Source organism: Prosopis cineraria, unplaced genomic scaffold, assembly GCF_029017545.1.
Source record: "Prosopis cineraria cultivar Desert tree isolate PC_DT_omini unplaced genomic scaffold, ASM2901754v1 PC8, whole genome shotgun sequence".
Classification (NCBI taxonomy): Eukaryota; Viridiplantae; Streptophyta; class Magnoliopsida; order Fabales; family Fabaceae; genus Prosopis; species Prosopis cineraria.
This window is the reverse complement of record NW_026555339.1, coordinates 21,278,041-21,291,426: the sequence shown is the minus strand read 5'-3', so window position 1 is coordinate 21,291,426 and position 13,386 is coordinate 21,278,041. Positions and strand designations below refer to the sequence as shown.

At 29.5% G+C, this 13,386-nt stretch overlaps 1 protein-coding gene across 1 annotated transcript; it reads left to right on the top strand.

The window, feature by feature from the left end:
- The first annotated feature begins 6,431 nt into the window (after nucleotides 1-6,431).
- LOC129317454 (receptor kinase-like protein Xa21) lies at nucleotides 6,432-11,527 on the top strand. The gene is made up of 6 exons (XM_054961779.1): nucleotides 6,432-6,522; nucleotides 7,655-7,798; nucleotides 8,676-8,819; nucleotides 9,500-9,843; nucleotides 10,363-10,598; nucleotides 11,008-11,527. Exons 1-6 carry the CDS (start codon nucleotides 6,432-6,434, stop codon nucleotides 11,525-11,527), a joined length of 1,479 nt encoding a protein of 492 aa, XP_054817754.1.
- Nucleotides 11,528-13,386: the final 1,859 nt, after the last annotated feature.

The following is a 13,386-nucleotide window of genomic DNA, read 5'->3' as shown; positions in this document are numbered from 1 at the left end:
CGACAAAATTATTCTATTACTAATTTCATTGCCAACCCATTTAGCGACTAAATTTATATTGATTAGTGACAAAATTTCTAATCCACTATTCTTTTGTAGTGTCTCTACTCCCCAGTGATAGACAAGAAAAATCATATTTTGTTAAAATTTTATAAATTTAACTATATTTTAGTTGATCTTTTGGGATTTTAGGATTTAAGTTCATTTCCCTATAAACTTTGTTTATAAAAATATGAAAATTTAATAACTTTATTTAAAAAATTTATTACTTGATGTGATCTCTCAAACAGTAATCTACCTTAATGAATATTGACAAAGAAAAATTTTGAAATAGAGACAGACTTACCTCAAAAAAGAGAAATTCTAAACAACATTATTGTTGCAGACCCCACCACCATTCCTTTTCTAATGTGAAATTTCATTGATGAATGCAACTCACATCTACTTTTCTATTTTCTCTGCAAAGTTATCTTCTTATTAATTTCTCAGTTGTCTAAGTCAAGCCTTTTTTTTTTTTTGTTACGACATGTCTAAGTCAAGCTTCTTGTTTTTTTTTTTTTTGTGTGGGTAAAATTACTAAGTCAAGCTTTTGTTTTATAATTTATTTTAAATTTTGGATTCAATACTAATTAGGCACCAAGTTATTATCAACTCAAGTGTAATTAATTAAAAAAATAGAGAGAATCACATTTAAAAACTTGTGAACAATGTTATCTTAGATAAGGATCATTAACAAGTCACCATTGAGAGACAAAAATTTTACATTTCTATTTTAACAATAATTCATTTTGTATTGATCTTTATTTTTGAATAATATTTTTCATAGGCATGCGATTGAAGTTTGCAACACATATTAGCATTAAATCAATGGTGCTAATTTTTATAATTGGAAAATTTGAATGGGCTCTACTTTTTAAGGTTTTGGGTTAAGTAAATCCACCAATATTCTACCATTCCCTGCTATTTTTCTCCATTGCAAAATAGCTTTTGCATATTATTTTGTTCATCATAATTAGCTATTTTAGACTAATATTGGTCAAATAAATTCACCAATATCATTACTCTCATTTCAGTGCTGATCAAAGCTTTCTTCTCCTTGTGAAGCCACTAAGAAAAGAAAGAGAGACTTTCAGCGGTGATTATAAAAAGTCATTGCTAAAAGTCTAACCACCTACGGTAGTTAAAATTTCTTAATTCTTTTCCATTTCAAACAAGTTTTTGCATATTATTTTGTTCACCATAATTAGCTATCATAGGCTATAACAATTAATTACATTATTATCCTTTCTCTTATGACCAAGCTAATCAGCTAACCATTCTCAAAGATTATATATAGTGAAGGTTTCTTCTCCTTTTTCTTCATCCTAAGAAGCTTTGAGCCTATCCAACATGGAAAATCTTTGCTTTCATTTCCCCTCATCCATTTTCTCCATGCTCTGTCTCATGGTTTGCCCATCTTTATGTCATTCCAATTTTACCCTCGATGGATTGACACTTCTTGCTTTCAAATCTTCTATTAGGGACCCTTACAACCACTTGAAAAATTAGTCCAACTCATCATCTTCCTTTTGCAACTGGTTTGGAGTCACTTGTGATCCTAACAATGAGAGTGAGAATCCTTCCTGATCTGGGTCTTAAGGGCACCTTACCCTTACAAATTGGAAATCTATCCTTCCTAGAAAAACTTGAACTACAAAGCAACAACTTTCATGGTGGGCTGCCAAAAGAGTTGCTTCAATTGCACAAATTGAAAATTCTATACTTGAGTTATAATACTTTTAGTGGAGAAATTTTGATTTGGATTGGAAGCTTGTTTACGCTTCAACACTTCAAAACGTTTTAGGAGTTGAGTCATTTTGAACTGGCGGTCGGATCGAGAATTGGAATCAAATCGAGAATCGGATCCAGTTTTCAAAAACTTGACTGTACAAAAAAAAACCTTTTTCTTATTTTTATCAAATTTTTTTAAAAAAATGACTAATTTTTTTAATCATTTGATATTATGTTATATCACATGGCTTGTTAAGTTATGATAAACTTAAAATATTTGATTTTTTAAGTTAAATAGCAATTTCATATGTATTTCTTATATTTAAATTATTATACACATATATAATTTTTTTAATTTAATTATTACGTCGTCCACCCAGTTGAACCATGCAAACCGTAAACTGCTGACTTTTCCGGTTCAATGTCCGGTCTAGTTCTGAAAACATTGAATGGATCTATTCCGATGGATATTGGAAGACTTCAACACCTAAAATTTTTAAACATTTCTAGAAACATGCTTTCAGGAAGTATACCTCCAACTATCTCTAACTTATTATCGCTTGAACACATCTCATTGTCTCTCAACTTCTTAGAAGGTATGTCTTGTATAATATATTATAAACATTTATTCTATTTTTCAAAATTGATGAATTTATAATTTTTTTATAATCATTTATATCAGTCTTATACTTGATGTCAATCTAACTTGGGGTGTACTATTTACTATGTATTTTCAAAGTTAGACCTTGAACCAAAAATTCTCAAACATTTTACAAATACATGAAACAAATTAACTATATATACCTCTATAATTAAGCTATCATTGCCAGAAAAAATTTGATTATTCTTTAAAAATTATTCCTTCAATGAGTTATCTCTGACAAAAAATATTTTTGTTTAAAAAGACAATTTAATTAAATGTTATTGGGAATTATCATTCAGCAAGGCACTTTTTTTTTTACACTATAACTTTTGGAATTTCTTTTGTACTTTTCAATTGTCATAAGTTGATGCATGTATATCTATATATTATCTGGTTGGTAGTATTGACTAACCAGATATTGAATGCATGTATGAGATACAACAATAATGTATTCCCAAAATTATATGTCTTACTCTTTCGTTTAATACTATTTTTTATATAAGCACTCACGAAAAAGTATAAGGTTATGCTTTGGCCATATTGCACGACATATTCCTAAAGAAATGAATAAGCTTACAAATCTGAAAAATATGTACATGGGTATGAATAAGTTGTTAGGGCAAATAACAAGCATTGGAAGTTTGTTCATGCTTGAAAATTTATATCTGCAAGCAATAGCCTCCAAGGTACATTTTTAACAAATAATAATTTTTTTTATTATTGTTGGCTTTTCTTTTTGGGACAATTACGTATAGGTCCTTTGAAGGATACTTATTTACAAATAGGTCCCATATAATTTAGAAACTACAAGTAGGTCCCTTGGGATCTAATTGAAATTTGAAATTACGGTGCACAGATAATACTACCCTTATACTTGTAATGTATGATCAGTTTAATTATTAAATATGTGAAGTGATAGTTGCAAAAAGTTGAAGTAATAATTGTAAATTATTGATGAAATGTTGTAAATAATTAATGTTAAACATTGTTAGTAATGTATAGATATGTGAAGTTATTGTATAATGTTAATGTGATAGTTGTAAATTACTGATAAGGTAATTGTATACAATTAGTATTAACCTTGCAATGCTTGATTAGTTTAACTATTGGAGATGTAAAATTACAATTGTAAAAAGTTAAAAATGATAGTTGTAAATTACTGATGATGTAATGTATTTTTAATAGGGACATTATTGTCTTTGCACCTTAGTTTTAAATTATACTCAAGTTCCAAGGGACCTAGCTATGATTTTTAAATTTGGTGGACTTATTTATAAATAAGTCTGTTCTATGAGACCTATACATGATTTTTTCTTTATTTTTTAATGGGAATAATTAGAAACAACTTTTTTGAGTGACCATAATTTTTGGAGAAGCATCCCTTCAAATGTATGTCAAGTTGATGGTTTCAATGGTTATATTTAGGAGAGAACATATTTTCATAAGTTTATACTACAAAATAAATCAAGGACCAATTTGTTTATGATTAAAAAAATAAGTGAGTTTTATATTGTTTAGATTTTTTTAAAAAAAAAGAGATATATGTTGTAGAGATTTTATACAAAGCATATATTATTTATGTTTGGCTACAGCAATGAAAAGTGATTATTATTTAATTATTTTTATATTTTATGATATCTTCATGGATTTCTATTCATAAATAAATTATTTTTAGTTATTTTAAAAGGGTAAGACTTAGGTACTTAGCCTTATATACTTAATGCATAGTACTTGCATCCAATCAAATCAAAACAGTTGTCACATCCCGGTTCTAAGCGTATGACTGGCACAGAGTATGAGATAACCTCACATTCCATGAGCCTTAATTAACCAAAAATTAAGCTAAATTATTAATATAAAATTTTTATATGTGTTTATAAGGTTTGTAAAATTTTAAGTGTTTGTAGAAATTTTGGCAGAGCCTCCCCATATATAATTATGGCATACATGGAGCACTAATTATCATTATATAATATAATGAATATTTACATTAAAATAAATGATTGAAGCGTGCATCCATCGTCCAAAAAGCAATAAAGCCCCTTAATGATCAACAAGAGGTGCAAGGTCAATTATGTTATCCGAGACCAAAGAAGTTTTTAGTGAGTAACATCTCAATCAAAATTATAGATAAAACACATAAAAGTAGTAATTAATATAATTTAGTTAAAAATAAATCAATGGAATATTAAGTCACATAAACAACCAATAAATGACAACGTTACTCAACAACATAACCGTGGAATAAACCAATAAATTTAAAATTTGTGATAGGTTATCAAGAATTGTACAATAAAATAAAAATATACAAAAAAGAATTCAAATGATGATATAATCAAGGAAAAATCTATAAATAACTAATATAAAACAATATTTTTTTAAATCTAATCTAGGAGGAAATTTATTATATAAAATCATATATAATTAAACAATAATTTATTTATTAGAATAAATTTAAAAATAATAATTCTCAAAATTTCACATTTTAACGGGACTTAATCACAACGATTAACAAGCATGGACACATAGTCCATGAGAGTAAATCACCAACAAGTGCGGCTAGAAGCCACGAAACAAGCACAAGCATGTAGCCCACGAAACAAGCATGAGTACAATGCTCACGAATATCCATCCCTCCATTCCATGTGCGTTGGCCTGCGCACAGGGCTAGCACCCTACAAGCACCCTACTAGCTAGGTGTACCATGGTGCCCCAAGGGCTAACGGAACTACTGTTAGGAACTAGCGTTATGAACTTAGTCTCCCTTCATTTTCCATTGCTTAGATTTATTTTTATTTCCTCCATACACGAATAATTGCATAAAAAAATTATCAACATGGAACTAAATAATTAAACTACTTCTAAGAAACAATACCATTTGTCGTATATCCATTTCAATTATTACTTATCAGCAATATAAATCAGTAAAATCAATGCATTTTCAATAACAAAACAATTGTTAAAAAAAAATAGAATTACAAAAGTATTTGTACAATTTATAAAGGAATAATAGTAAAATTTAAATGAAGGAAATTTATAAACACTTTACTAAAAATTGATTTGGAATGCTACTCACTCACCTGAATTCTCAAAAATCTTATGGTCCGACTCTCTTAATTTCTTACTTACTCTAATGATGCCCCAATTTAATATAGCATGTAAACCACCACATTTCATGTCATTATGATTTCCTTTCTTAATATAAGCAAGTGAAATTAACATTTAATGTCTTCAATTATTCATTAAATTTCTCAATAACCCCTTAAATTTTGACCAAACCCTTCAAAAACATCTATTAAGTAGTCAACAACACTAGGCACATTCAAGCACAACCATTAATGTAACTCTTTTTCTAAGCTTAATAAAATTTTAATAATTCTATTCCCATCAACTTCTTCTTTCAAGCATACTTGCAAATACTGTGAGTATATCAAAAATTTGGTTCACAATAATTATCCAATAATTTAATCAACCTAATAACTTTATTATTATCATTCAGCTCACTCCAAACTACAACCACTTACTTAAAGTACAAATCAATTTACTTAAAATTATAACAGACATTAGGAGGAGCAGAGACACATTCTTGGCCAGGGGAAGGAGAAAGGATGATTCACGCTGCCTATAAATTCAAAGGAGAAGAAAGGATCGCAGTCTAACCTTGAATAGAAGTACAGAAACAACAGCCTCTCCTTAGTTCATAAACTACGCCAAAAGACAAAGGTAGAATTCAACCTAGTTGCTCCATGTGAGGAAGAAGCAGAATCAGCATATATGTATATATATACATAAACCTTGAGCTTTCTCTACAAACACACACAGTGCCTAGCAGTAGAGGAAAAAGAAAAACTAAGGCTGAATATGCTTGCTTACACCCCCTTTGTTAGTCACCAAACAGAACAAAAATTCAGGTCATCACCGGACAAACACGGACGAACAGTGAAGAGGAAGATAATGAACGAGTTCTGTAGCGAGCAGAAGAGAGGATCAACAATTTACCTCAAACTACGGCAAAGCGATGACAGTTCAAGATCAACACGTGGTCGAGATTGGTGAAGGAAGCAAGCTCTGTTCTGCAACTCAAATAAGGAAGATGGAAACCAGAAATCGTGACCACAAAAAGAGAAAAATTTAGCTTATCATACACCTATACATAACGTTCAGCAGATAGAGAGCAAGAAGGATTGAAGGCACACACAAGCACACGCACACGGATGCTCTACCTACATGGATAAGCAAAAGATGACAGCAAAGGAAGAACAGATTCTAGTGAGCCACTTCTAGCTGCCAATATGCACCAGTTCAGCCACCGGTGAGAGGAAGAGCAAGCCAAAGGTGAAGAGATAGAGTTCAATGGTGATGAGAAGAGAGAACTCAAGCTCGGTGAAGAACAAATGCGAATGCTCTGTTTTTTACCATAAGATAAGGAAGTTTGGGAAAATTACAAGAAAAGCACCAGAAAAACTACAAAAAAAGACCCAACGAAAGTTAAAAAAGGACCCCAAATTTCCTATAATCTAAAATAAAATAAAATCAAATCAAATCAAGTCAAAGTTGCAAAAAAAAAAAGAAACTTATTTTAATAAAATATCCCTTGGAAGGAAATTTTGTTCAAATTAAAAAATTTTGTTGTTACACAAGTGGAATTTAATGTGTTAATAATATTAATGACAAAAAATTATTGTAGAATAAATAATCAATAAATGATACGCATATCTTGATTTAATTGGAAACAATCACCATAACATATAAAGCTAAGTATATAAAATTTTTCCTTTTCAGAAACTATTCAAAGTAGCTTTTCAAATTGGTCAGAACTTAGAAATATGATTTTTCTTAGATTTTGATTATTTTCAAAAGTTTAAACAAATATAATAAAATTTCACAAAATAACTTTTTTAAAAAAATAAGTGATCATCTCGTAAAAGGAAGATCAAACAAATGGACCCCAAATTAAATCTCCAACTTTAATTTCATAACTTCTTTTTACAAGGATTCTTCAAAATCATAAAATAAATTCATAGGAGTTCATTATATTTTATGTTTTTAAATTAAAATTATTCTTTGCAAAATTATTAAACCATGTGTGTCTGTGTGTGTGTATAAACTCAACAGACGATATCAAATTTGTTTCCAAAATATAAAAGTAAAATTGTGGGAGGTGAGAGGTGTGGAATTAGAATGTTTAATTTTATGCAACAATTCACAGCATTATGATTTTATTGTGTTGTAATGTTGCAGGAAATATTCCGAATGAAATAAGCAATCTTACAAGTGTGAGTTGCATATACGCAAGTGCTAATCAATTGTCTGGTCATATACCAAGAGGCATTGGCAAGTTCACTCGGCTTCAAGAGTTATTTTTGGACAACAATAACTTAGAAGGTATATAAATACTTTTATCAAAATAAAGGCTAGTTCTGCTTAATTTTCGGTTAATATGATATTTTATGCAGGGGCAATCAAAATAGAGTTACTTTTCTTTTTTTGACCACACTGCAAAAGGAATTATTTCTTTACAATAAACATGGAGAATCCAAAATTTATAAACATAGATGATGATAATAAGTTTCTGCTCATTAATTAACCTTAAACAGGTATAGTGAATATATACATATATATGCTCAAGGAATTGGAAAATTGACTATTATTTTATTTTATTATTTAGATTACGACGCACAGCTTTCACAACTTGTACTACAAAATTTAACAGACTATATCAAATATTCACCAACTTAAATTTCTTAATTGAAAATATATTTTAACTGCACATTATGCTTTGGGATTGGTACGTAGCGATTCAAAACCATATATAATTAATGGGAATTATCTTTTATTATCATTTAAACAAGCTTCTTATTATTTAAAAAGTAAATTGTTTTTATGAAAAGTTAAAAAAAAACCGCCACCCCTTATTAAACTTGTTAATTTATCAAGAAATATAATTCATCAAAATAAAAACAAACAAACTAGGCTAATATAGACTAAATTGTTTTCAAACGTAGAACAATATATATATATATATATATCTCATAATTTTATGGATGATTTTAAGTGTTTGTTCATCTTTTGAATATATAAATCTATATATGAGGACAATCATGCTTTTTAGACATATATAAGCTTATTTTCATTTAGACCACTAACTTTAAAACACAAATAATTTGAAATAACATAGAAAGTATGCGTTACCACAAATTTAAGTGTTGCTCTTTTTACTTACAATGATGCATAGTTATTATTATTATTTTTTTGTTTGCAGGAAATATTCCCAATGAAATTATAAGTCTTGCAAATCTGAAGATGATGAGCCTAAGGGTTAATCAGCCATCTGGCCCCATACCAAGAGGCATTGGAAACTTGACTGTGCTTCAACAGTTGTATCTTGATAGCAATAATTTAGAAGGTACATTTTCACCAGAATATAATGTACTACAAACATTTTCTTTTTACGTGATATTTTATACTGTATAATGACTTCTTTTCTTAATTTTTCTTTGAATCATGCATTTTCATTCCCCTCATGACTTTCAACTTCTCTCAAACCTCTCCTGTCTATTCTTTTTTATTTAGATTTGATGCTTGAACTGGTGAATCAACCAGCCAACATGTTTTTCATGTTCCCCCAATTTGTTGACAAATTTTTGACTAGTTCACTACACATAAGATTTAATGGTTTATGCTAGACTAGATGACAAGCTAGTTCCCATCCAACCGGCTGATTTGATCTAATTGTAAAACCATGATGTAACTGACTATTTAGGTTTGTAATAGTATACATTAAAAATAATTTTAGAAGCTTAGGCCAGCAAGCTAAAAACTCATCATCCACTACTAAAAAAAATACCCTGCAAGAGCATTTATTTTAAACATAAAAAATGTGAAATTATATCACAAAATTGTGACCACTAAATTAGTGACGGATCAAGGCATACTAAGTTTGTTGCAAAGGCCCCAATCCATCACAAATTTGTCCAAAATTTTATGTTTAAGTAGTGGGTAAATCTAAGTAGTTAGACATTTATAATTTGTTTTATATTTTAGTATTAACTTTCGTTGATACTTCAATTAATATTTGTATTATAGGATCAATACCTATGGAAATTGGTAATCTTCAACAGCTTCAGATATTAGATTTGTCTCAAAACAAATTTAGAGGATTTATTCCATCAGAAATTTTCAACATGTCAACTTTGGAGGTCTTGTCTCTCTCAAACAATTCTCCATCAAGAAGTCTTCCATCAAATTTTGGATTTGGTGGCCTTTCTAATCTTCAAAGGTTTTATTTATGGGGCAACAAACTTTTTGGAAAAATCCCAAATACTATATCCCATGCTTCAAAGCTAACCGCTCTAGAATTGGACAACAATAATTTTGAAGGGGTTTTACCAAACACACTTGGGCATTTAAGATACTTAGAAACCTTTTCAGTAAGTGATAATAATTTTACCATTATAGATAGTTCTGATTCTAAAACTAGCCTTTTCAATTCATTGTCAAATTGTAGACATTTGAAAATTTTGATTCTCTCAATGAATCCACTGCATATGAACTTCCCAAGTCCATTAGAAACTTGTCTAATTCTCTACAAGTTCTACTTGTAGACTCGTGCAGGATTATTGATAACATACCATCAAAAATTGGAATCTATCTAACTTATTTCAGCTATCATTGGCTGAAATTTTTTTAAATGGACCGATACCAAAAGCAATTAGCAACATATAGGCTCTTCAAGATTTGAATCTTGAAGGCAATGAGCTAGGTGGCTTGATTGTTGATGAGCTTTGTGAAATTAGAAGACTTGTCTATCTACATTTATCTCAAAACAAGTTTTCTAGAGCAATTCTGCCTTGCTTAGCAATTCGGCCTTGCTTAGGAAATCTTATGTCCTTGCAAAACTTCACTTGGACTCCAATGAGTTGATTTCTGAGATACCTTCTTCCTTTTAGAATGCAATTGGTATATTGGAAGTAAACCTATCTTCTAATGTTTTAGTTGGAAATCTATCATTCAAGATTGGCAACTTAACAGCACTTATATCATTAGATTTGTCAATAAATCGTATATCAGGCATCATTCCATCAGTAATAGGTGGCTTGCAAAATTTGCAAATTCTCTCATTGGCACATAACAAATTGCATAGGAAGATTCCTGAATCACTTGGGAATTCTCCAAGCTTAGTAAAGTTAGACCTTTCCCAAAATTAATTATTTGGTGATATTCCTAAATCTCTAGAGTCACTTATATCCCTTGTGTATGTCAATCTCTCTTTTAACAAACTACAAGGTGAGATTCCAAGTGGCAGAGTCTTCAAAAATTTAACATTTGAATCTTTTATGTTGAATAAAGCACTTTGTGGTGAGCCACAAAAGCAAATGCCTCCATGCTAAAAAGGAACAAGTACAAGGTCAATGGAAAAATCGATTTTATTGAAATGTGTATTGCCAATGGCTTTGTCGACAGCTTTAATTGCTACAGGCATTGTCCTCTTTCAACAAAAGTGAATAAATTATAGGCATACCATTAAAAAAGTTTTATCTACTTTAGGAATGCCAAGAAAGATTTCTTATTTTGAAATTTTGGATGCAACTCAGATTTGATGAGAGTAACTTACTTGGAAGGGAAAGTTTTGGTTCTGTGTTCAAAGGAAAACTTTCAAGTGGAATAATGGTTGCTATTAAAATATTCAATTTTGACTCAGAAGCATTGTCAAGGAGCTTTGAGGTGGAATGTGACGCAATGTGTAATTTGTGCCATCAAAATTTGGTGAAGATCATTTGTAGTTGTTCCAATGCCGATTTGAAGTGTTTGATAATGGAGTTCATTCCTAATGGAAGCCTTGAAAAATGGTTATATTTTGATAACTATCATTTAGATTTTCTACAAAGGTTGAATATAATGATAAATGTAGCATTTCCTTCAGAATATCTTCATCATGACTTGTCAACACCAGTAGTCCATTGTGATTTGAAACCAAGTAACATTTTGTTGGATGATAATATGGTTGCCCATGTGAGTGACTTTGGAATTGCCCAATCTTTAGATAAAGGGAAATCTAAGATGCACACCGAGATAATATCTACAATTGGTTATATCGCACCAGGTAGTAACTAGCTTAAATCTTTATTATTCTTCTTTTACAAAACACCAGGTAGTTACCCCATTTTGTCTCTCATTTTTCAGATTAACAAAATCAAATGAAATCAGAGAAAAAATAAATTAGTTCTTATTTATGTGAAATGATGCACTTGTTTACAAGACATTATGTTTTTATACATGAGAAGTTGAATTGACGAACTACAACACATTGTTAAAGTTATCAGTGGAAAATAATTGCAATTGAATCTAATTTCCCTACTCCTTATATAAAACTTTTATTGGTTATTTCCTTACAATTTTGATGGCTTTTTTTATATTAAAAAAAGAACTATACTTTTTTAACTAATTTAGTATACTTATGTTGAATTCTTTGTTTTACTTTCAAACATGAATGTGATGGCGTGTTTTAATGTATATCGTTGTGTTCGGCCAAAAAAAATGTATGTGGGCTCATATTCATCAATGTAGTAAGTAGTTTTAATATAGTGTATATAACAATTTGAGATATATATTCCGGTCAAAAAAAATATCCCATATATTGTATTTGCTGAGAGTGTTTTCTGACAGTTTTTATGTTCTAAAAACCATACATTTAAAGTACTGTTTGATTGTTATTTTAAACCTATTATATATATATATATATATCCAAGAAATTCTAAAGAATGCTTCAAGAAATGCAAAGGAATTTGTGTTATTAGTTAGTTCTTATTTTATCATATATGAGCTACTTGATATTTGACTTTGGTTGAATTAAATTATATCATATGCAGAATATGGATCTGTTGGAATTGTTTCATCAAAAGTTGATGTGTATAGCTATGGAATAATACTAATGGAAGTGTTCAATGGAAAAATGAGCTAAAAATATTTTAGTAAAGAAACGCAATAGATAAATAATTTAAAATCAGGATCACTGAACTTTGAAATCACATTGCATGACCAAAGGATTAAATTGAATGGAAAAATTATATGTTTAGCCTTATATATATTTAAGGTTCTTTTTTCCAGTCAAATTAAAAAATGTGGATAATTTATATTATATATATTCTATAATTAACTCTTGTTATTAATATTATTACAACATTAAAATCCATTTGTTTAAATTTGATTAGATAAAAGTACATTAAATATGTAAGGTTAAGTACCCAAGTTTGGTCCTTGAGAAATGATAAAAAACCCTCTATTAAAATTTAAAAGTACCCCCAACCATCATCATTGCCACCACTAGAGAGCTCTACAAGTTGGACCACTGCCAGCTGGAGATCCAGCCACTGGCCAACAAAATAATTGCCTAAAAGCAGCTAGGGGATTTGAACCACTAAGCCATTGGTACTATTAATTATATGCTGCAAAATGTTATATATAAAATGAACCAAGTTCCTAAAAAAGGTTTGCTAACATCATGATGACTTATTATAACCATAAATTAAACTTGTAATTTTAGTAGTGTATAGTTTATTAATTCATCAAAAGAAACTTGTTAACAATCTCATTTGAATATCCAATTGTTCTATGCTATGAAAGTGCGCAGGTCATAATAAATAATGTAATGTGAATAGAGTATCATTCTCACATAGGCTTGCATTGTCTTAAAAGTATGATCAAGCAAAAGATATTGCAAATTCAACTAAATTGAGCAAAGCACAATTAGTTGGACAAGATTGGTTGCTTCAATTATATTAAAACTAGAAAATAAAGAAAAGCAAATGATTCTTATACTAATCAAGAATGAAATGGAACTTTGGATTATTTGTTTCCCTTGCATTTAGTGTGTAACACTTAAATTACATCCTCTTATAAATGTTCTTAATAAAAATAAGTGTTAACCTAGGGTTTTAAAAATGCTTGAATAACCTCTCTCAATGATCATTATA

Bases quoted from the DNA above. Each gene is read 5' to 3' on its own strand.
- LOC129317454 (XM_054961779.1), top strand. From the start codon at position 6,432: ATGACAGTTCAAGATCAACACGTGGTCGAGATTGGTGAAGGAAGCAAG. The intron at 8,820-9,499 runs GTACATTTTCAC...TTTGTATTATAG, and splicing joins TGATAGCAATAATTTAGAAG to GATCAATACCTATGGAAATT. The intron at 9,844-10,362 runs GTAAGTGATAAT...TCTTCCTTTTAG, and splicing joins GATACTTAGAAACCTTTTCA to AATGCAATTGGTATATTGGA.